The following is a 23,378-nucleotide window of genomic DNA, read 5'->3' on the forward strand; positions in this document are numbered from 1 at the left end:
AATATTAAGCTCTGTTTTTCTATTGTATTAAATACTTATTTCATGAAATAAAATGCAAATTAATTATGTAAAAATCATAAAATAGGATTTTTTGGATTCTTTTTTTAAGATTCTGTCTCTCACAGGTGACGTGTACCTACGATAAAAATTACAGACCTCTCCATTCTTTGTAGGAGGGAAAACTTGCAAAATCGGCAGTGTATCAAATACTTATTTTCCCCACTGTACACCAGATGAAACATCCATCAGTGGCCACATCCAGGAGGACACTGAACAGAGAGGTGGTGTCACATGTGCACATACCAATTGAAATATGGGTAAGAGGTTGGACCCCCAACTATCGGATATGTATGAGACATTCTGTGGATATGTCCATTTATCTGCCAGCTCTACTTCATGCTTGTTCTGATGGGTTGGCGTAGTCACTTTACTTCCTATCTGCTTTACACCAGGTTGCCTCTCAATGATACTCAGACTTGTTTTAAGTCCCTTCCACTTACGAATTGAAAATAGTGAATTGTTTATAAACAATTTTTTTTATCTTTCTATTTTCTAAAAGTTTTTCCTTAGAATGTCAGAATCCGGGAACATGACGTCCTCGCTGGAGAACTTTGTGAAGTCTTGGCTTCTCACGGCTATTCAGGAGTTACGTCAGAATCTCACCCACCGAGAAGAGATTACACATAATAATCAGGAAGACACGGTTGGGGCGGTCACATTTGTAATGGTTCTTATAGCCATATTTTCCTTTTTTATAGTCTCAGTATTAGTTATTGCCATCAGGTCAAGGTCGTATGACCAACTGGATGAACCGTACGTCAATAACTGCAACATGGTGGAATCTGGAGTAACAAGACCAGTGTTTTTCCAAGGTGCAAAATGTTTGATCCATGAAAATAAGACCGCACACTAGACAATATGACTGTGTTGTGTTGAGCTCCTTGAAAATCCACACAATTTTGACCTTGAAAACCATTTTTAAGGTTAATATTGGTACATGAGGGCTTTTTTTTCAGAGACGAGTTGTTCTTTTCTTTGTCTATACACAGTAAAAAAAAAAGTTTTTTAGATATAAGAAAAAACTTGTACCACAGTTTCTTTATGAACTACTGTCTACGTTATGTCCCGTCTGAGAACTTATTTAATACAAACTATTTATTGTAAAAAAAAATGTCTACTTTATGATTTGTAACACTGCTTTTGTTTTGCTTGTTTTTTTTATCCTTTCATACTGTTCATCTCTAATGGGAGATTTAAACTATTTTCATCTCTTTTTATAAATGGGTATTGTTACTTGGCAAGGAATTGTAAAATATAAAGAAAACAAGAATGCAATGATCTGGTTTTCGTTGCAAAAAGAAATGTAACGTGTGAACATAGCCTTGCAGCTTTTGAGAGCTGTATTTTTTTAAGCACCTGTTTGCCATATACTGTATATAAATATGCTTTACATTGGTTAAATGCAGAAAAAAAAGCCCAATTGTATTATTTATATTTATATGTATGGCATTTATCGATCACCATAAATGAAATGTTCACTGTTTGGTACAGGTTGCTACAATACGAGGCTATCAAGTGACTATGTTATATACTGTTTAGAGACATTTATTTAAAAATGCATTAAAAACTGATTCTATTTTAATTGTTTTTGCACCATTACTTTTTAATAACTTTATGGAGACAAAACTGTTTTTTCACCTATAATGTTCTGGTATACAGTATTTGTATATGCCAGTATAATACAGGTTCTCAGTTTGCGTTCTGTTATAAATCAGCTACAAAAACAAAGCAAAACAACAAAAAATTCAACTTATAAAGACATCAGCGTATATATGATTATGTCAGTATATTCAATACATTTGTAATTACATATAGTAAATTCTATCTATTGATCTATTATCTATCTAATATCTATGTATCTATCTATCTATCTATTTCAAATTGGAAGAGAAGCTAGCTACTTCCTGTCTCACTGATAGGAGAAGCATCTGGATGACCAAGTGACAAAGGCAGCTCCTTCCTGTGCAAGAAGGAGTATCACCCAACAAATTATGGAAGTTTTCACAATTGCACTATTCATAAAGTTTACGTCCTTAGCTGGAGTTATTCTTTATCTCACACCATACTTCATGTTTGTCCTGGGAAGGCAAAAAAATTACTTTCTGGCATCCACCAGGCAGATATAATTTGACGTAACTTTTTTTTGTACCGTATACGAAAGCATAGCCCATGTAGTGTACATTTTTTATACATTGAGGTCCGTGCATGTATTTAAAAAAAAAACTTTTCCAATGTTAGTTGTGTTTGTGAAGTTATGTGCACAGAGCCTTATTTGGGCTCTGGTTATGGGAAATATGGTCTATGGATATAAGTTGAGGGGATGGGGGGTGGGTGAGGAGAAGAGGACTTCAGGTGTATGCACCCTGGGCTTGTGATACTTTGGTGACACCACTCTGCCCTGACAAGAGTACTCAGATCTAGTATCTAAATCTATGCCATTAAATGGATGTGGGGAATATGACTGGCACTGTGCACACTTTGTTATTCTGAAAATATATTTATTTGTGGTTTGTTTTTATATGGAAAAACTGCAAAAGTTCTGCCCCCCAAATAATAGCTGCAAGGACATAACTTTTGATATCAAGTGCACAGAATGTGTCAGATACTTAGAAGAATTATCGTCCCAGGCTTATGTTTGTATTCACACAGAGATAAGATAAAGCTGACCGGCATATAAAGTGCAGCCCAAAGCGTGACTGGGGAAGTATGGTTATGGTTGGAAGAGAGGAAGACTTACTACGTCCCCCCACTACCTGGTAAGTGTGAAGAATCTATTCTCTATCCATCTATTATCCATCTCTCATCTCTCTATCCATCTATCTATCCATCCATTTATCTATCTATTATCTATCTATCATCTATCTATCTATAATCTGTCTATTATCTATCTACAGTTATATGAAAAAGTTTGGGCACCCCTATTAATCTTAAGCTTAATGTTTTATAAAAATTGGTGTTTTTGCAACAGCTATTTCAGTTTGATATATGTAATAACTGTTGGACACAGTAATGTTTCTGCCTTGAAATGAGGTTTATTGTACTAACAGAAAATGTGCAATCTGCATTCAAACAAAATTTGACAGGTGCATAAGTATGGGCACCTCACCAGAAAAGTGACATTAATATTTAGTAGATCCTCCTTTTGCAAAAATAACAGCCTCTAGTCGCTTCCTGTAGCTTTTAATGATTTCCTGGATCCTGGATGAAGGTATTTTTGACCATTCCTCTTTACAAAACAATTCCAGTTCAGTTAAGTTTGATGGTCGCCGAGCATGGACAGCCCTCTTCAAATGATCCCACAGATGTTCAATGATATTCAGGTCTGGGGACTGGGATGGCCATTCCAGAACATTGTAATTGTTCCTCTGCATGAATGCCTGCGTAGATTTGGAGCGGTGTTTTTTATCATTGTCTTGCTGAAAGATCCATCCCCTGCGTAACTTTAACTTTGTCACTGATTCTTGAACATTATTGTCAAGAATCTGCTGATACTGAGTGGAATCCATGCGTCCCTCAACTTTAACAGGATTCCCGGTGCCGGCATTGGCCACACAGCCCCAAAGCATGATGGAACCTCCACCAAATTTTACTGTGGGTAGCAAGTGTTTTTCTTGGAATGCTGTGTTTTTTTGCCGCCATGCATAATGCCTTTTTGTATGACCAAACAACTCAATCTTGGTTTCATCAGTCCACAGGACCTTCTTCCAAAAAGAAATTGGCTTCTACAAATGTGCTTTTGCATACCTCAGCCGACTCTGTTTGTGGCGTGCTTGCAGAAACGGCTTCTTTCGCATCACTCTCCCATACAGCTTCTCCTTGTGCAAAGTGCGTTGTATAGTTGACCGATGCACAGTGACACCATCTGCAGCAAGTTGATGCTGCAGCTCTCTGGAGGTGGTCTGAGGATTGTCCTTGACTGATCTCACCATTCTTCTTCTCTGCCTTTCTGATGTTTTTCTTGGCCTGCCACTTCTGGCCTTAACAAGAACTGTCCCTGTGTTCTTCCATTTCCTTACTATGTTCCTCACAATGGAAACTGACAGGTTAAATCTCTGAGACAGCTTTTTGTATCCTTCTCCTGAACAACTATGTTGAATAATCTTTGTTTTCAGATCATTTGACAGTTGTTTTGAGGAGCCCATGATGCCACTCTTCAGAGGAGATTCAAACAGGAGAACAACTTGCAAGTGGCCACTTTAACTAGCTTTTCTCATGATTGCATACACCTGGCTATGAAGTTCAAAGCTCAATGAGGTTACAAAACCAAAAAAAGTGCTTTAGTAAGTCAGTAAAAAGTAGGTAGGAGTATTTAAAACAAGAAAATGATAAGGGTGCCCATACTTATGCACCTGTCAAATTTTGTTTGAATGCAGATTGCACATTTTCTGTTAGTACAATAAACCTCATTTCAAGGCAGAAACATTACTGTGTCCAACAGTTATTACATATATCAAACTGAAACAGCTGTTGCAAAAACACCAATTTTTATAAAACATTAAGCTTAAGATTAATAGGGGTGCCCAAACTTTTTCCTATAACTGTATCTATCTATCTATCTGTCCACCTATCTATCTATCTATCTATCTATCTATCTATCTATCTATCTATCTATCAATGATCTATCTATCTATCTAAAAAAACAAAAAAATAAAAGCAGCACAAAAATTGTAGCAGGAGGTGCTCAGCCACCTAGGTACATACCAGACCTATGAATATCCACAAAAAAATGGAGGCAGCACACAAATCGAGAAAAAAATATCCAATTTATTAGCCCATGTGGCTGTGGCAACGTTTCGGTCCAACGTTTCGGACCTTTTGGGCTAGGATCTCTATCTATCTCTCAATCTCTCATCTATTTATCTATCTATCTATCTATCTAAAAATAAAAGTATCACTTTTTATGCAAAGCCCCCCAAGGTTATCACCAAAATGTAGTGTACAAGTCCAAGAAATGGGTGCAGCCTCCAAGGTCAGAAGGTGAGAAAACAGATTTTTTTCAGCCCATTAAACTTTTTGAATCTGCTATTTTGAACCTAAATGAGATGAGAAAGGCTCTGATATTTTGAGCCATAATATTGCATGGGCTGATTAAAATCCGTTTTCTCATCATCTGACCTTGGAGTGCCGCCTCCATTTTTTGGATTTTTTGCTATCTATTCCTCTAAAACCGGCGCTCTCCAATTTCCAAGTGAAAAAGAATATAGGTACTTTACTCAGCCATAAGTTTCTGCAACATTTCAGTTCCACATGGAACAATTCTCGAGCTCAGTGTAACTAAAACGTAGAGATGAGCGTTGTTCTACTCGAACTGTTCGCCAATCTCAAATTCGAGCTGTTTTGGGCGGTGTTCGAGCCGGTCGGCGAACACGAACAATTTGAGAAAAATTCGGCTGTTCGAGGTTATGTTCGATAACTGTTCGTGCACCAAAATCATAACTGGATTTTTTCTCAGTAATGATGAAAATTAATGTTAATACGCAGTTTGAGTGTACAGCGGGGCGGGGGGAGGGGCAGGGGATGGATCTCTGCAGGAACAATGAAGATCTCCATTTTTTTTTCTCTTTCCCGCATTTGCAGTGGGGAGGTGCAATCTGTCAGCCTATCAGCAGCGCACACACGGAGCGAAGTGCTTTTTTTCACACAAGCAAGGGCATGTGTGATTGGCAGTGTATGTCACATGTCCTTGCCCTATAAGACCAAGCCATTTTCCCCGTCGCCACCATTTTCTCACTGCTGCAGCTGCGTGTTAGACGGCACCGCTGTTGCTGTGTGCGCTATACCTTGTTAATTTCAAGCCAATTTTCGCACAAATATACAGATAGCTTGGGAGTAGGGAATAGTTGTGATTGCAGTCCTTTTAAGGACTAGGTTACAGCATTTCCTACGACTTTTATCAGGCAGGTCTGTGCTCTTAAATAGATAGATTGTGGGAGTAAAGACTAATTGTAATTGGAGTCCTTTTCAGGACTAGGTTACATCAGTTCCTATCAGTTTTTGCCAGGCAGGTCTGTGCCAGTGCTGTGCAAGTTTTTTTCACAGCATTTGGCTGAATCTAGCAAAGCTAATCCTTTTTGGCCTATTGCAGAGTGTGTTAGTCAGTGGAGTAGCCTATCTGTGTTGCAAGATATACCACCTGTGTATAGAATACCAATTTTTTTACTGCACCTAGTGAAGTAAAATCTTTTGGGCATAGCATCATTCTATTAGTCCATCTATACTGACCTCCATCAGGTTGCAAACTGAATATAATTTTTTTCTGCATCTAGCTCTGAAAAAATATTTGGGCTTCTAGCAGTGTGTGGGACTTGGTCTATTAGTCCATCTATACTGACCTCCATCAGGTTGCAAATTAAAAATAATTTTTTTCTTCATTTAGCTCTGAAAAAATATTTGGGCTTCTAGCAGTGTGTGGGACTTGTTCTATTAGTCCTTCTATACTGACCTCCAGCAGGTTGCAAATTGAATATAATTTTTTTCTGCATCTAGCTCTGAAAAAATATTTGGGCTTCTAGCGGTGTGTGGGACTTGGTCTATTAGTCTATCTATACTGACCTCCATCAGGTTGCAAATTAAAAATAATTTTTTTCTGCATCTAGCTCTGAAAAAATATTTGGGCTTCTAGCAGTGTGTGGGACTTGGTCTATTAGTCCATCTATACTGACCTCCATCAGGTTGCAAATTAAAAATAATTTTTTTCTGCATCTAGCTCTGAAAAAATATTTGGGCTTCTAGCAGTGTGTGGGACTTGGTCTATTAGTCCATCTATACTGACCTCCATCAGGTTGCAAATTGAATAAAAAAATTTTCTGCATCTAGCTCTGAAAAAATATTTGGGCTTCTAGCGGTGTGTGGGACTTGGTCTATTAGTCCATCTATACTGACCTCCATCAGGTTGCAAATTAAAAATAATTTTTTTCTGCATCTAGCTCTGAAAAAATATTTGGGCTTCTAGCAGTGTGTGGGACTTGGTCTATTAGTCCATCTATACTGACCTCCATCAGGTTGCAAATTAAAAATAATTTTTTTCTTCATTTAGCTCTGAAAAAATATTTGGGCTTCTAGCAGTGTGTGGGACTTGTTCTATTAGTCCTTCTATACTGACCTCCAGCAGGTTGCAAATTGAATATAATTTTTTTCTGCATCTAGCTCTGAAAAAATATTTGGGCTTCTAGCGGTGTGTGGGACTTGGTCTATTAGTCCATCTATACTGACCTCCATCAGGTTGCAAATTAAAAATAATTTTTTTCTGCATCTAGCTCTGAAAAAATATTTGGGCTTCTAGCAGTGTGTGGGACTTGGTCTATTAGTCCATCTATACTGACCTCCATCAGGTTGCAAATTGAATAAAAAAATTTTCTGCATCTAGCTCTGAAAAAATATTTGGGCTTCTAGCGGTGTGTGGGACTTGGTCTATTAGTCCATCTATACTGACCTCCATCAGGTTGCAAATTAAAAATAATTTTTTTCTGCATCTAGCTCTGAAAAAATATTTGGGCTTCTAGCAGTGTGTGGGACTTGGTCTATTAGTCCATCTATACTGACCTCCATCAGGTTGCAAATTGAATAAAAAAATTTTCTGCATCTAGCTCTGAAAAAATATTTGGGCTTCTAGCGGTGTGTGGGACTTGGTCTATTAGTCCATCTATACTGACCTCCATCAGGTTGCAAATTAAAAATAATTTTTTTCTTCATTTAGCTCTGAAAAAATATTTGGGCTTCTAGCAGTGTGTGGGACTTGTTCTATTAGTCCTTCTATACTGACCTCCAGCAGGTTGCAAATTGAATATAATTTTTTTCTGCATCTAGCTCTGAAAAAATATTTGGGCTTCTAGCGGTGTGTGGGACTTGGTCTATTAGTCCATCTATACTGACCTCCATCAGGTTGCAAATTAAAAATAATTTTTTTCTGCATCTAGCTCTGAAAAAATATTTGGGCTTCTAGCAGTGTGTGGGACTTGGTCTATTAGTCCATCTATACTGACCTCCATCAGGTTGCAAATTAAAAATAATTTTTTTCTTCATTTATCTCTGAAAAAATATTTGGGCTTCTAGCAGCGTGTGGGACTTGTTCTATTAGTCCATCTATACTGACCTCCATCAGGTTGCAAATTAAAAATAATTTTTTTCTGCATCTAGCTCTGAAAAAATATTTGGGCTTCTAGCAGTGTGTGGGACTTGGTCTATTAGTCCATCTATACTGACCTCCATCAGGTTGCAAATTAAAAATAATTTTTTTCTGCATCTAGCTCTGAAAAAATATTTGGGCTTCTAGCAGTGTGTGGGACTTGGTCTATTAGTCCATCTATACTGACCTCCATCAGGTTGCAAATTAAAAATAATTTTTTTCTGCATCTAACCCAGCCAATAGTTTTGGCCTAATACCACAGTTTGGCCACTCAGCTCTGCTCGGTTACCATCCATTGTTTTTTTGTGCAAACAACTCCAGAGTTGTGAATTAGTTAACCACCAAAATGAGTGGAAAAAGGCCTGCTGCTGGTGGAAAGGGGAATAGGCGTGTTGGGAAGGGGAAAAAAGGTTGTGTCCGTGGGGTAGGTGCAGAAGAAAGACCATCTTCCAGCCAAACTAAAATGTCTACTTCTTTTAGCGGACAATGTGATAAGATCCCTTTCTTACGGCCACGCCAATCGCTACAAATTCCAGATGAGGCACAAAAACAGCAGGTGCTTCAACGGATATCAAGTGCTCCTTTAAGTGGGCTCTCCTCCACATCAACTTCAACATCACAAATACTCCAGTCCTCAAAGGTGTCACCCAAATCGCACTTGCTTCCTCACAGCTCCCAAATCTCCAGCTGCCCGTCTGAGTATGAGGTAGAACAGATGGTTGAGTCTGCAGAGCTGTTTACTCATACTATAGCCTGGGAATCAGAGGTCGACTCCAGCGCTTCTGTGAATCCAGACGAGGAAATGATCTGCACTGATGCCCAGAATCTTTATGAGTCGGATCCAGGACCAGACGCAGAAGGTTCTGACCATAATGTAGACCCTCATTCCCAAACTGTAACTCCTGTTGGTGGAGACAATGAGGAAGACGATGATAAGACTCAAATACCTGATTGGAGCGACAACTTTAGTTTTTTGTCAGGGCAGGAACAGGTTGGCTCTGAGGACGACGGGTGTGATAACGCACAGGGTGATGATGATGAGGTCGGAGATCCCACTTACTGTCAACCCACAGTCAGCCAAGAGATGAGGTCAGCAGAGGAGGTGGAGGAAGATGCTAGTGACGACGAGGTCAGGTTGCGCCTTCCTGGACAGAGACGTAGTACTGGAAGCACGTCAACAACTGCATCCTCAAACACAACTCTGCCTCTCACCACAAGTCGTGGTGGCTCTTCAGGTCGCATGGGTGCTAAGCCTTGCATAGCCTGGGCATTTTTTCAGATCGATAAAGATGACCCAACTCGTGTTATCTGTAACATTTGTCAGCAAAAGCTAAGTAGAGGCCAAAAAATACATAGTTTGAGTACTTCATGCATGAACCGGCACATGGACATGAAGCATAAGTTGCAGTGGGAAGCTCAGTGTGCTACAATGCGGTCTAGCCGGCCGGGCCAACCACCGTCTGCCATATCTTGTGCATCCGCGGCCTCTTCATCCTCTGTGACTGGGGGGACAGCAGTCACACCTGTTTTGGGGCGCAGACCTGCCACCTCTTTACCCGCAACAGCCAGCGTGATTGGCAGGTCATCATTTTCTTTGGAGGTGGTAACACCAGCTGGTCTTGAGCGCTGTCCGACATCGATAGCACCACCTTTGGATCAAGGCAACCTAACATGTCCGCCTGCATCTTCCTCACAGACCGGCAGTTTGCCGGGGACACCCTTATCAACCCCGTCTAAGCACAATAGCCAGCCCTCGGTCCCTCAGATGTGGACAAGTAAAAGACCATTTCCTCCTAGCCATGAGAAAGCTAAGAGGTTGAATTTCACCATCTGCAAGCTCTTGGCTACAGAAATGCTGCCTTTCCGCCTGGTGGACACAGAGGATTTTCGAGACCTTATGTCCGTCGCAGTGCCCCAGTACCAGATGCCCAGTCGGCACTACTTCTCAAAGAAAGGTGTGCCTGCGCTCCACCAGCATGTCGCACACAACATCACCGCTTCTTTGAGAAACTCTGTGTGTGACAGGGTGCATTTCACCACAGACACTTGGACGAGTAGGCATGGACAGGGGCGTTACATGTCGCTGACTGGGCACTGGGTAACTATGGTGACAGCAGGACAAGGGGCTGCTGTCCAAGTCTTGCCGTCCCCACGAGTTGTGCGTCAATCCTCTTTATGTCATTTTTCCTCCACTGCTTCTGCCTCCTCAACCTTCTCTCGGTCTTCCACCTGCACCCAAAGCCTGTCTGGTCATGCCACAAGCTTTCTAACTGCGCAGAAGGGATCCTGCACACCTCCTTACTATGCTGGCAGTAGGGCTCAACGTCATCAGGCGGTTTTTACATTGAAATGTCTGGGAAATGTGAGTCACACAGCTGAGGAGTTGTGGTCAGCTCTGGAGAACCAATTTCATGAATGGTTGTCTCCACTGGACCTGAAACCAGGGAAGGCCGTGTGCGACAATGCTGCAAACCTGGGTGCGGCCCTTCGCCGGGGCAATGTCACACACGTGCCTTGTATGGCTCACGTGTTGAACCTGGTTGTCCAGCAATTTTTAGCCCACTATCCCAGACTAGATGGCCTTCTGCAGAGGGCACGGTCGCTGTGTGCTCACTTCCGCCGTTCGCATCCCGCAGCTCAGCGACTTACATCTCTACAGAAGTCGTTGGGCCTGCCACTTCACCGGCTAAAATGCGATGTGCCTACCCGGTGGAATTCAACTCTGCACATGTTGCAGCGACTGTGGCAGCACCGACAATCCCTGGTGCAATACGTTCTGACGTATAGCCTGGGCCAACGAGATTCAGAGGTGGGGCAAATCACGCTGGAGGAGTGGTCTCAGATCAGGGACCTATGCACCCTTCTGCACAGTTTTGAAATGGCGACGAAGATGTTTAGTGCTGACGATGCCATTATCAGCATGACTATTCCGGTGATTTACATGCTGGAGCACATGTTAAACAGAATTCGGAGTCAGGTGGTGGCACAAGAGGAGGTGGAGGAAGTAGAGGAGGAGGAGTTGTATGCGGAAGGGCTAACATCTGCAAGGTCCAGACGGTCGGCAGCACCAGGGCGGCAGGCATGTGAGGGTGGGGGAGATGATTTTACCAGGGCGCATGGTAGCAGCCAAACTAGTGAGGAAGGTGCAGGAGCCCAGGAAGAAGTGGAGGACGAACTGATGGAAGACTCATCAGATGAGGGAGACCTTGATCACATTTCTGTTGTGCGAGGTTGGGGGGAGAGGACAGAGGAAGGAAGCATGATTGTTACCTCGCCACCAACACAACAGGGACTTGGTGCTCCTGGATGCGCAACACACATGAGTGCCTTCTTGCTGCACTACCTGCAACATGACCCTCGAATTGTGAGAATTAGAAATAATCCTGACTACTGGGTTGCCACACTGTTAGATCCCCGGTACAAAAGTAAATTTGCAGAAATTATTCCTTCCATAGAAAGGGATGCACGCATGCAGGAGTATCAGCAGAGACTGTTGCAGAATCTTACATGTGCTTTTCCACAAAATACCAGTGGTGCACGTAGTGAATCTCACAGTTCCAACTTGCCAACCGTGGTCTGTATGGAATTGTTCAATAAAGGGCCCAAAATTAAGATAACATAGATGGGAGAGGTCTCTATGAATAGGAATTCCTAAGTATTTGATACCCTGTGAGGGCCAGGCAAAGGGAAAGTTGGACTGGATGGAATCCTATATGGATTTAGGGAGGGAGACATCGAGGGCCTCAGACTTCGCTGCATTGATTTTAAAATTTTACCATGTAACAAAGTGATCTATTTCAGCCATAACAGCAGGGATGGATATATGTGATTGAGTGATATATACTAGGACATCATCAGCAAATAGAGAGCACTTGTACTCGGTGCCTCCCACCTCAATCCACCTAATATTGGGGTTATGGCGAATTGATGAGAGCAGGTGCTCCGTCACTAGGATGTATAAGAGAGGGGACAGAGGACATCCCTGCCTTGTCCCATTGGTGATTGTGAAAGGTGATGAAAATGTTCTGACGCACCCCCTGGGCCTTGGGACACCCGGAGCCGGACCCTTTTTGGTGGATGCTGGTGGTTGTAGTCTTCGTGGCGGCGATCCGGTTCCGTGGCTCAGGGCGGTCAAACCAGTGGCGGAACTATTTATGTGGTTTTGATGTTTAAATGTCCGACTACGCCACCCGTGGATTGCGGTCAGAGTGAACCGCCGCTACAGGGCAGACCACTGAGGCTGGTGTTGTGGGTGCAGCAGAGCGTAGCATAACTCCCCACGGGAGGAGTATAGCCTCAGGGCAGTGTATGCGGAGGATGGGGGTGATGGTGCAGGGCAGCAGCAGTAACGACACGGAGTCAGTGATGCAGTTCAGGGCCTTTACTCACAGTTCTTATTATCCAGACCACGTCTGCAGGTAACGGCTGCCCACGTCGTACTGTGCTCACCAGGTGAGGGGCTCAGACAACTCCCAGATAACTTTGGAGCGCTTCACAGGACCCCCTTTGTGTGTCCTTTGTCTGGCCTTTCTTACCAACACTTCTGTCCGGCTGCCTCGGGCCTCCTCTTGGTAAACTTGGCGCCAGTTTCCCTGACCCTATGTGGTGCCTTCCTAGCGGGTGGAGCAAGGGGCTGCGCCACATAAAATGTCAGAGCCTCCGGTTTCTAGCTGAGGGTCGTTTCCTGCCTCCACTAGTTCGGGGACCGGTCTCCCCCTTTGGCCTGACCCCTCCACGCAGGTGGATTCGGGCGTGCGGTGGCGACTCGCCCGTCCGCACCCCTGGGATCCCTTCATTCCTCGTTCCTGGAGCCTTCTCCGCTCCTCTTCCTTCCTTCTCCCTCTTGCAGGCCTGGGCCTCTGTTACTAGGCCCGCCTCCGGAGCAGAGCTCATGCAGAGCCCCTGCTCCCTGCCACTTCTGCTCAGACTTCTCTGCACTGAACTAAGATGGTGCCCACCTTTTATACTCCCTTCTCAATGCACCCAGGAACTGCTTCCTCCCTGCTCCTGCACTGCAGGGTTCCCCTTCCTCAGTGTTCCCTCCCCCCACTCCAGCCAGGGACAGGGACTGTCGTGCCCATCTCAGGGGCATATTGGTCGCCCTGCCCCACGGCAATGTGGTGTAATGCATGCAGGTGTCGGGTCCTGATCCACACTCCATCCTTATCTGAGAGTGAGATATCACACCTCTGGGTGAGGTGCAATACGTCTGTAGCAACCGAGCCCTCGGTGCTACAGTTCCATTTATCTTCAGCCTAGGTGACGTATTGTGATACAGGGCCATGATTTTGGCTATAAAAGGGTCCCCTAGACCCCTACCCCAAGCTTTTTAAGAGAATCATATATGGCGTGCCAGGAGACTCTATGGAATGCTTTCTCAGCATCCAACGAGAGTATCTACTTACAAATTTTTAACTGCATCTAGCCCAGGAAATACTTTGTGCCTAGTAGCAGTGTCTGCTAGTCAGCGGATTATCCCGGCTGTTAAGCAAGCTACACCACCTGTAGTTTGGACACTTAATTTTTTCAAAGGAAATGCTTCGGGACCACGGGATACTTAGTGAAGAGCATCAGGAGGCACCCCAAGGCATAGGGGCTGGGACTGGCACTAGGATGCCTTGCGGTGGACAGCCGAGCTCGATCCTTATAAAAGCTTTTTAACTGCAGCAGCTTTAGTGGACGCTACTGGAGCTGGAATTACGCGGCTGCTGGCATGAGACTTGCCCTCCAATAGATCCTTGTAAATGGATTTAAAGTGTATTCATTCAAATTAGAGGGACAATTTAAATTAAAAAGCTTAGAGCTGCCTCCACCACAGGGGGGCTCTCTCGACCCACCAGCGGACAGGCACCAGTATTGGGAGAGGGGGGCTGGCCGTCAGGGTTCACCGCGGCTCTGGCACAAACCCGGCGACACGGAGGTGGCACGGGCAGGAGCGGACTGGCCGTCTCGGCTTCTCACTTTTTGGATTTTAGAAGGGCATGACATGCCTATATCTGTGTCTCCCCCTCCTTTTACTCCTCCACCTCTTTTCTTTTCGCATGACTATATGTACTTGTCACTTTTCCATGTGTTAGTTGTGTCTTCTGAGCAGTTTGTCAGCTTTTGGACACCTTTGAAGGTGTTTTCTATGTGTTTCTATGTGTTTTTGTTTGCCTGCCATTGGTTTTAACGGTGTTCGAAGGTGTTCGACGAACAGTTCGACGAACAGTTCGGCGAACACACGGGTGTTCGACGAACCGAACCGAACTCGAACACTACGGGGGTGGCTCAACACTACTAAAACGTTGCACAATGATGCGATACACCAAATATGGAGATTACATTAGAGCTTTTGGTCCTGATTGATTATTGCATTTACACCTTTGTTTTGGATCGTTTTTTGATTTTTTAATCAGTTTTTTTATTTTTCCCACATTCTTCTTTTAAATTGCACCCTTTTTTCAGCCTATTTTACTTTACGTTTACTTGTTTGGTTTTTTATGTTCGCCATTAGTTGGTGTGATCTGATTCTTTAATTGCGACATTATAAGAAGTTAGTAAATGTTTGCTCAAATGTACTCCAGTCTGTCCACTGGGGTGATTTCATGTACATCTGGAACTTCTGCTAATATTTTGTGATGTTTTAAGTGGGACATGTGACTTTTTTGCTCTAAACGGTTGTAAAATAGGTAGAAGATAAAAATAGTGAACATTTTTCACTGTGCATTAAATTCGTGAACCGTATGATTCTTTTAGAATAATTTGGTGCAAAAAAACAACAACGGATACTGCAACACTAAAAAAAGAAAATTGACTTAAAAATCCTCAAGTGATGAATCATGAATCGGGCCGTCTACGTCCGTCAGGTGCTGCTTAGTTGACCCCTGGGTATTTGAGCATTTGCTCTGCTACATGGTGAGAATTGATCTGTGTTCACCTTTCAGGGTGTAAAGGTTTAGTCACATTAGCCTAAAAGATGCCGAAAGCTTTAGTAGCTGGGACGAGAAAAGGTTATATAAGGACAAAAGGGAGAGCTTTGAGTCCAGATCAGTAGAGAAGCTTGGAGCGGAGAGTTGTGTCGTTTGCTGTACCGAGAAGTCGTTGGTTCTTGTTCCTGCAATAATGGCTGAGACAGCACAGAAATATGAGAAATTGTTCCCGAGAATTGCCTGATTAGTCCTACAGTTAAATAGCGTTACAATGCTGCCTGGTTGCGTTACTAAACATGCAGATACCCAGATGTGCTCCAGAACGAGCTGTCACTCAAAGTACCACCGCCCCGTGCACGCCCCCATGACTGAAAGCCGGTGGCTCCCGGGAGGAAATAAGTTCACTTTTAGTACAGCAGCTGGGCAGCATTGTAATGCTATTTAACTGCAGATTAACCCTATGTCTGCAGGTATTGTAAATAACATATTTCTTAGTGACAAGTTCCCTTTTAGGACTGCTCTCGGAAGGAACAATGCCATAAATCCAGAATGCCTGCTACAACAGTCAATTGTTGCTGGAAGTTTGTGCCTCTGTAGATTTTTGCACCTTAGTGATAAGTAAAATTGAGTTCCTGTTTAAACTACTAACTCTCCTAACCTCTTCTTTATTTGAGGGGTATGCCACTTCACTATCCAGCTGTAAAGTGACCGAGACCAGTAGTCATGACTGAGCTTTGGCACTTTACAGGAAAACCTGGGTCCCAGTGTGCGGTCAGATGTGTAGTGCATCACACTCACTTGTAGCCTGCAGGCCTCCGCTGTCTCCAAGCCTCCATCTTCAGGAGCCGCCACACACAACTCAGGGGACACCAAGTTCATTTCAACAAACAGAAGTTTACTAGTCAGTTCAAGTTCATCCGATTGTAACATGTGGGATAGGGCACAACACTTCGTATTCCTTATTTCATTAGCACAACACATCTTCAGCCCTACCATTCCTCTTGGACAAACCCTATGCCCACTGACTCCGTCAGCCCCAGGGATTTCCTGTCCAGTTCCACAGTGCAACTGGTATCCGCTACCTTCCCTTCACATGGTTCTGCCTCCATCTTCCCCTATATGCGCCTATTAGCCCCCACGCCGGTGTAACAGGCCAAATTAACCCCTGTCCTGATTAATTCTGGGTATAGTTTGGCCCAGGCCAGAGTATACCCCAGGAAATAAACTGTACTAGGCCAAAGTCTACCCGGGGGTGTAAAATAGCCTAGGACAAACTATACCCCTCCAGCCTACAATATACCCCTCTATTTTATGAGTCCTTATAAATGAGATATATTTTAGATGCCATTAATAACTTAAAACTGACTTACACGTAGTGGGAAGGTATTTGTGTTGTTAATCACTTGACGAAGATTGATCTTACAAAACAATGTGACTGGTAACGAATGAATGCAATGAATTAGAATGCAATTGTAACTTAATCTTATCACTTCACTGGTTACTGGTGTGCAGATCTCTTTCCATCATACTCAGACACAAAGCTGCTTTCATTGTGTAACTACTGAGAAGTGCGGTAGGATTCTTTACCTCATTATATCTTTGTGGAAGTCTAATATTTTTACTGATTGAAGTTTTTCTGGTTCAAGTAAAAAATGTCTATGTGTTTAGAACTTTAAGATTTAAGTCAGTTATCTTCTCACATAACCTACCTAACAAATCTGAACCCCCAATAAGATGTTAAAAAATTAAGAAATTCTTGTGTATATCACTCAACGCTGCTGATATCAAGGGGAGTATAATCTGGAATGAGGAGGTATGAAATGGCCTAGGCCAATTTATACCCCAGAGTATAAATTGGCTTAGAACATAATATACCAAGCCCAGGCGGCTTTAACCCCAGGCATAGTCTGGACTCAGGGTATACTATGGTCAGTTACACTGGGCCTTGGGCTCCTGACGTTACCGGAATGTCCACGTGGGATTCTAGAACAGCCTCCCACTGCCTTGAAAGACTGGTACATGCTGACCCTAGCAGCCCACTGCACTTGAACTTGACCTTATTACTGTACTTCCCTATCTCACCAACCACCAGGAAGTGAGTCCCTTTTCTAACTTTGCTAAACTCCTCCTACTGTCGGCTAGTCCCATACATTAACAGTATCTTAGCTTATCTTATGTCTTATACCGCTGCCACGCACTATGCATATTATACTTCATACTACTTTATTAACCGTACTTAAATATCTCATATCACAGTCTATTTACAATATACACCAAAACCACGGTACATAGTTAACATTTCACATGACACCATATATCTATATATATATAGCGCATGGCATTATTCACATTATGGACACGATTGGTGTCTTCAGGGGTAGGAACACAACAGGATAGTCCACCACTCTTACACAGCCACTAGGGGAAAAGTATTGCCGATGCCTTCCCCGCATATTAACTTTTATCCTTGCTATTTTTCACTTGAAATTAGGAGTGGTGCCATGTTTTTGCAAATACAATTGGAGGGACTGACAATCGAAGTTGTCCTACACGCCTGGGGCTGCTTCTCCCTTCTAAACACTGTGTATCTATCTGTAATATATTTGCATATCTTTACAATTTTCCATTTTTCTGTAATTATCTCATTTTATCATACACCTGGTAATGCTACAAGCTTGGTCCATTGTCCCAGACACACTCATTCTCATCTACATTTTACTGTCTGTAACATCATTTGTAATTCTGGTTGCCTTTTTATGGTGGTCGAATACTTTTGCATGGGACTGTTTATGAGCAGAATATGGTACCATCGTTCCCTACCATTATGGCCCTTTTACAGTGGGTACGGAAAGTATTCAGACCCCTTAAATTTTTCACTCTTTGTTTCATTGCAGCCATTTGGTAAATTCTAAAAAGTTCATTTTTGTCACATTAAAGTACACCCCATCTTGACTGAAAAAAACAGAAATGTAGAAATGTTTGCAAATTTATTAAAAAAGAAAAACTGAAATATCACATGGTCATAAGTATTCAGACCCTTTGCTCAGACACTCATATTTAAGTCACATGCTGTCCATTTCCTTGTGATCCTCCTTGAGGTGATTCTACTCCTTCATTGGAGTCCAGCTGTGTTTAATTAAACTGATAGGACTTGATTTGGAAAGGCACACACCTGTCTATATGAGACGTGACAGCTCACAGTGCATGTCAGACCAAATGAGAATCATGAGCTCAAAGGAACTGCCCAAGGAGCTCAGAGACAGAATTGTGGCAAGGCACAGATCTGACCATGGTTACAAAATAATTTCTGCATTACTCAAGGTTCCTAAAAGCACAGTGGCCTCCATAATTCTTAAATGGAAGAAGTTTGGGACCACCAGAAGTCTTCCTAGACCTGGTCGTCCAGCCAAACTGAGCAATCGTGGGAGAAGAGCTTTGGTGAGAGAGGTAAAGAAGAACCCCAAGATCACTGTCGCTGAGCTCCAGAGATGCAGAAGGGAGATGGGAGAAGGTTCCACAAAGTCAACTATCACTGCAGCCCCCCACCAGTCGGGCCTTTATGGCAGAGTGGGCCGACGGAAGCGTCTCCTCAGTGCAAGACATATGAAAGGCCGCATAGAGTTTGCGCAAAAACACATGAAGGACTCCCAGACTATGAGAAATAAGATTCTCTGGTCTGAAGAGACGAAGATAGAACTTTTTGGTGATAATTCTAAGCGGAAGCGGTATGTGTGGAGAAAACCAGGCACTGCTCATCGCCTGCCCAATACAATCCCAACAGTGAAACATGGTGGCAGCATCATGCTATGGGGGTGCTTTTAAGCTGCAGGGAAAGGACGACTGGTTGCAATTGAAGGTAACATGAATGCGGCCAAGTACAGAGATATCCTGGATGAAAACCTCTTCCAGAGTACTCTGGACCTCAGACTTGGCCGAAGGTTCACCTTCCAACAAGACAATGACCCTAAGTACACAGCTAAAATAACAAAGGAGTGGCTTCAGAACAACTCTGTGACCATTCTTGACTGGCCCAGCCAGAGCGCTGACCTAAACCCAATTGAGCATCCCTGGAGAGACCTGTTTTTTTCCAGGCAAGATGCGGTGCAGAGTGTACTTTAATGAGAAAAAAAATGAACTATTTAGAATTTACCAAATGGCTGCAATGAAACAAAGAGTGAAAAATTTAAAGGGGTCTGAATACTTTCCGTACTCACTGTATATCCTTCATACTGGCTTATCATCATATCCATCATGTAAAAACAGTGCCCACAATTATACTGTGTATTAACTATTATGTGTCATACTTCAGGACCGGCAGCCATGTACATGTCCGCTAACCTGACGCAGTCACTGGAAAATGCTTTTAAAAAAGTCTTGCAGGATTACATGAACATGTGGAACAAGAACGTGACCATGGAAGACGATAAATTACAGGCCAAGCTCAAAGCTGAGAATTTCGACTACGTCATCCTGTACCTTATGGTGATGATTGGGATCTTCTCCTTCATCATTGTGGCCATCTTAGTAAGCACCACCCGCTCCAAAAGACTTAAATACCTGGACGACCAAGATCCTTACAGTAGATACATCGCCAACGATTTCACTGAGAGGAAGGCAACGGTCCTGGAAAACCCATGCGCTAAATCCTATCCCGCTCCTATATCATCATAGGGCCAATGAGCCAGAAGAATGGGATCTCATCGAACCACCTTGACACTCATCGGATTCTCATTGCTTGCCTATTTTTACTTATGTTATTAGTCTTGTATTGGGTGCCCCCTTATTAGGGCTCATGTACACCGACCGCTGAATTTGTGATTCACGGATGACAAATAGAATTTATGGACTCACATTGTATCTTCGTGTGAATCTGCCTTCTCTCATCACATGTCATATTATGAAGGTAGAATTGCTTTGATAGGACAATATAGTGCATATAGAAAGCTTAAGGGTTATTCCCAAGATAAAAAGTTATATTCCATAAATGGGATAAACTTACTGATCGCCAATGATCCCAAAAATTGGGCTCTGCAACCAGGAACTGGGCTCTGCATTGCATCACCATGAATGAAGCAGAGGTGGTCATGGTCCATTTATTCCCTATGGGACTGTTGGAGCCAGCCAAGTACAGTGCTATTACCAACGGTCCCATAGACAATGAATGGAGCAGAGGTTAAAGCTTTTGGGAATAATCTGTTAACGTGGTGGACAACCATGGTGCAGTTCACAACTGCCATATGCACACATTTGGAAAATTTCCAAGGACATAACTACAAAAAAATAGTGCTGGCAATTCAGGGATGCTTTAATCCCACCCGTTGACCACCTCGGCTATCACCCCCAAATCTGACCAGAAGCACCCACGTGTGTAAGGGGTTAGAGATGTGCGACCTGACAATAAAAGTCAAGAAATGTACAAGGTAAATGCTGCTCAAGGTGTTACTTTGGCTCCATGCAAACTGGTACGAGCATAGACTACAATGCAGGAACTTTCCACGGCTCCCCCAACCCGAAAGTGACAGCCTCATAGAAATATATGCTGTCATGTAACAGTCAGGGGACCTGCGACCAGTCTATGCATTGTAGTCCCTGCTGAGACCGATTTTCATGGAGATCTGAATGAGCCTTCAAGAGCCTAATTGCCCAGGGGCCGCGACCACTCTCAGTCTGCCCCTGTGTACCACAAATGTCCACGAATAGTCACCGTGAAATCCAGCCATGGAGATCTCCTGATACGTAGTGCATTAGATGCAGATTTTCTGTGCAGATTTTGTCATGTAAAATCAGCAATTTCCAGCAGAGCAGATTTGATTTCAGCAAATCTCACGCACCGGAGATTTTCTGACCTGCGGTGTAGATTTTAAAATCAACAGCATGTCAATTCTTCCTGTGGAGTTTTAAAGATTTTAATGTAGAGGGTTTAAATCCAAAATTCACATTCTGCAATGCTGATGATTTGTCCCTAAGTGCAAGTGCCAGGGTATCTTTACATGGAGTTTTTCAGCATGGATTTCAGAGCAGATTCTGCATCAAAATCCACATGTAAAAACTGCTTCAAATACTCTTTCATTTAGACGTGATTTGGATCAAAAACAGACATGTCTCTATTTTTTTAGGAGGACCATTCGCTCTGCAAAAAATCACAGATATGTGAACAGCCCTATGGACTAGAATGGTAAGTGCACTCAGCCTTTTTGCTGAGTTTTTGGTTTTTGGAGTGGAAACTGGCTATGTGCACACAGTGTTTTTGCTGTTTTTTTTTTGTTTTGTTTTTTTTTTTTTATAGAGAAAATTGAGTAGAACCTCCAAGTCTTTGTGGAGTTTTGAGGGTTTGGAGAGTTTCTGCTCCAAAAGAAAAGAAGCAAGAAGTTAGTTCTCAGAGTGTTTCTGCTATAAAAAGAAACAAAAGAAATGCATACTCCAAAGTGGACTATTGAACAAATGAACACTTAATACACAAAAAAGCGTACAAAAAAAAGACTTGTTTTTAAGCTTTTATTTTTCACGTAGAAAAACCTCTTATTTGAACATACCCTTTCTGACTGAAAAATTCACATAAAAAATGCTTAAAAAAAGTAAGGACCCAATTCATCACTGTAATTTCTCCAGTTTTTTTGGAATAATTTGCATCTTTTTAGCGGTTTTATTATACAGGTGCATCTCATTAAATTAGAATAACATCAAAATGTTAATTTATTTCAGTTCTTCAATACAAAAAGTGAAACTCATTATATAGAGTCATTACAGACAGCGTGATCTATTTCAAGTGCTTATTTCTGTTAATGTTGATGATCATGGCTTACAGCCAATGAAAACACAAAAGTCATTATCTCAGTAAATTAGAATACTTTATAACAACAGCTTGAAAAATTATTTTAAAATCCGAAATGTATGTTCAGTAAATGCCCCCAATACTTGGTCGGGCTCCTTTTGCATCAATTACTGCATCAATGCGGCAATGTGGCATGGAGGCGATCAGCCTGTGGCACTGCTGAGGGGTTATGGAAGCCCAGGTGGCTTTGATAGCAGCCTTCAGCTCGTCTGCATTGTTGGGTCTGGTGTCTCTCATCTTCCTCTTGACAATACCCCATAGATTCTCTATAATAGATTCTCTATGGGGTTAAGGTCAGGCGAGTTTGCTCACAATCAAGCACAGTGATACTGTTGTGTGTAAACCAGGTATTGGTACTTTTGTCAGTGTGGACAGGGGCCAAGTCCTGCTGGAGAATGACATTTCCATCCCCAAAAAGCTTGTCGGCAGAGGGAAGCATGAAGTGCTGTAAAATTTCCTGGTAGACGGCTGCGCTGACTTTGGTCTTGATAAAACACAGTGAACCTACACCAGCAGATGACATGGCTCCCCAAACCATCACTGATTGTGGAGACTTCACACTAGACCTCCAGCAGCTTGGATTGTGGCCTCTCCACTCTTCCTCCAGACTCTGGGACCTTGTCCAGTGTGTCAATGACTGCCTTCTGGACATCTGTCAAGTCAGCGGACTTCCCCATGATTGTGGAGCCTACTGAAACAGACTAAGGGACCTTTTTAAACTCTTAGGAAGCCTTTGCAGGTGTTTTTTGTTAATTATTCTCATTTACTGAAATAATGACTTTTGTGTTTTCATTGGCTGTAAGCCATAATCATCAACATTAACAGAAATAAACACTTGAAATAGATCACTCTGTTTGTAATGACTCTATATAGTATATGAGCATCACTTTTTATATTGAAGAACTGAAATAAATTAACTTTTTGATGATATTCTATTTTTGTGAGATGCACCTGTATATGCCTTATTCTGTATTAGGTTTGTGTAATTTTTAAAGTTGTCTTTTTTTGAGTTTTTATTATTTTTCCTCAACATCTTTGTTTATCCAGATATTTTTAGACAGATTCAAGAAATGTGACTTATTCCAAACGTCGCATTTTTTTGGCGCATCTCATTCCGGTCCCTGACCAAAGTAAGGATTCTGCAGTTTTTAATTAGCCATTTTTTTTTTCAAACAAATAAAAATGTGCAAAAAAAATGGATAGCGTAAAAAGTAAAGAGTATTATTTTGCACCAAAGTCCTTAACGGTGTGCTCCATTGTGAAGAATTTGACGCAAGAAACGTCAGTAAACACCAGAAGACAAAAAAAAAAATCGACTTCGATAAATCGCAAATGATGAATCAGTGCTTAAGTGTTTTGCCGCCTTTTGGAGGAGTTTTTATACTTTTTTTTTTTTTCAAATTAATTCAGTAGTCAAACTTGGAGCGTTTTATTACTAAGCAGAAACTCA

General features: G+C 42.4%; 2 protein-coding genes across 2 annotated transcripts; both read left to right on the forward strand.

Annotated features, from left to right (window-relative positions):
• Nucleotides 1–589: 589 nt before the first annotated feature.
• On the forward strand, nt 590–913 carry LOC141248198 (potassium voltage-gated channel subfamily E member 2-like). Its single transcript, XM_073669328.1, has one exon. It carries the CDS (start codon nt 590–592, stop codon nt 911–913), a length of 324 nt encoding a protein of 107 aa, XP_073525429.1.
• A 1,781-nt stretch (nt 914–2,694) lies between these two features.
• LOC141253074 (potassium voltage-gated channel subfamily E member 2-like) lies at nt 2,695–19,948 on the forward strand. The gene is made up of 2 exons (XM_073670831.1): nt 2,695–2,816; nt 19,406–19,948. The coding sequence occupies exon 2, from the start codon at nt 19,417–19,419 to the stop codon at nt 19,765–19,767; it is 351 nt and encodes a 116-aa protein (XP_073526932.1). The 5' UTR covers nt 2,695–2,816; nt 19,406–19,416; the 3' UTR covers nt 19,768–19,948.
• Nucleotides 19,949–23,378: the final 3,430 nt, after the last annotated feature.

The sequence above is a fragment of the Phyllobates terribilis genome, unplaced genomic scaffold (assembly GCF_046119375.1).
Source record: "Phyllobates terribilis strain yellow unplaced genomic scaffold, ASM4611937v1 Scaffold_2__4_contigs__length_985480577, whole genome shotgun sequence".
NCBI classification, from domain to species: domain Eukaryota; kingdom Metazoa; phylum Chordata; class Amphibia; order Anura; family Dendrobatidae; genus Phyllobates; species Phyllobates terribilis.

Coding starts and splice junctions, on each gene's coding strand:
- LOC141248198 (XM_073669328.1), top strand. CDS start 590: ATGACGTCCTCGCTGGAGAACTTTGTGAAGTCTTGGCTTCTCACGGCT.
- LOC141253074 (XM_073670831.1), top strand. CDS start 19,417: ATGTACATGTCCGCTAACCTGACGCAGTCACTGGAAAATGCTTTTAAA.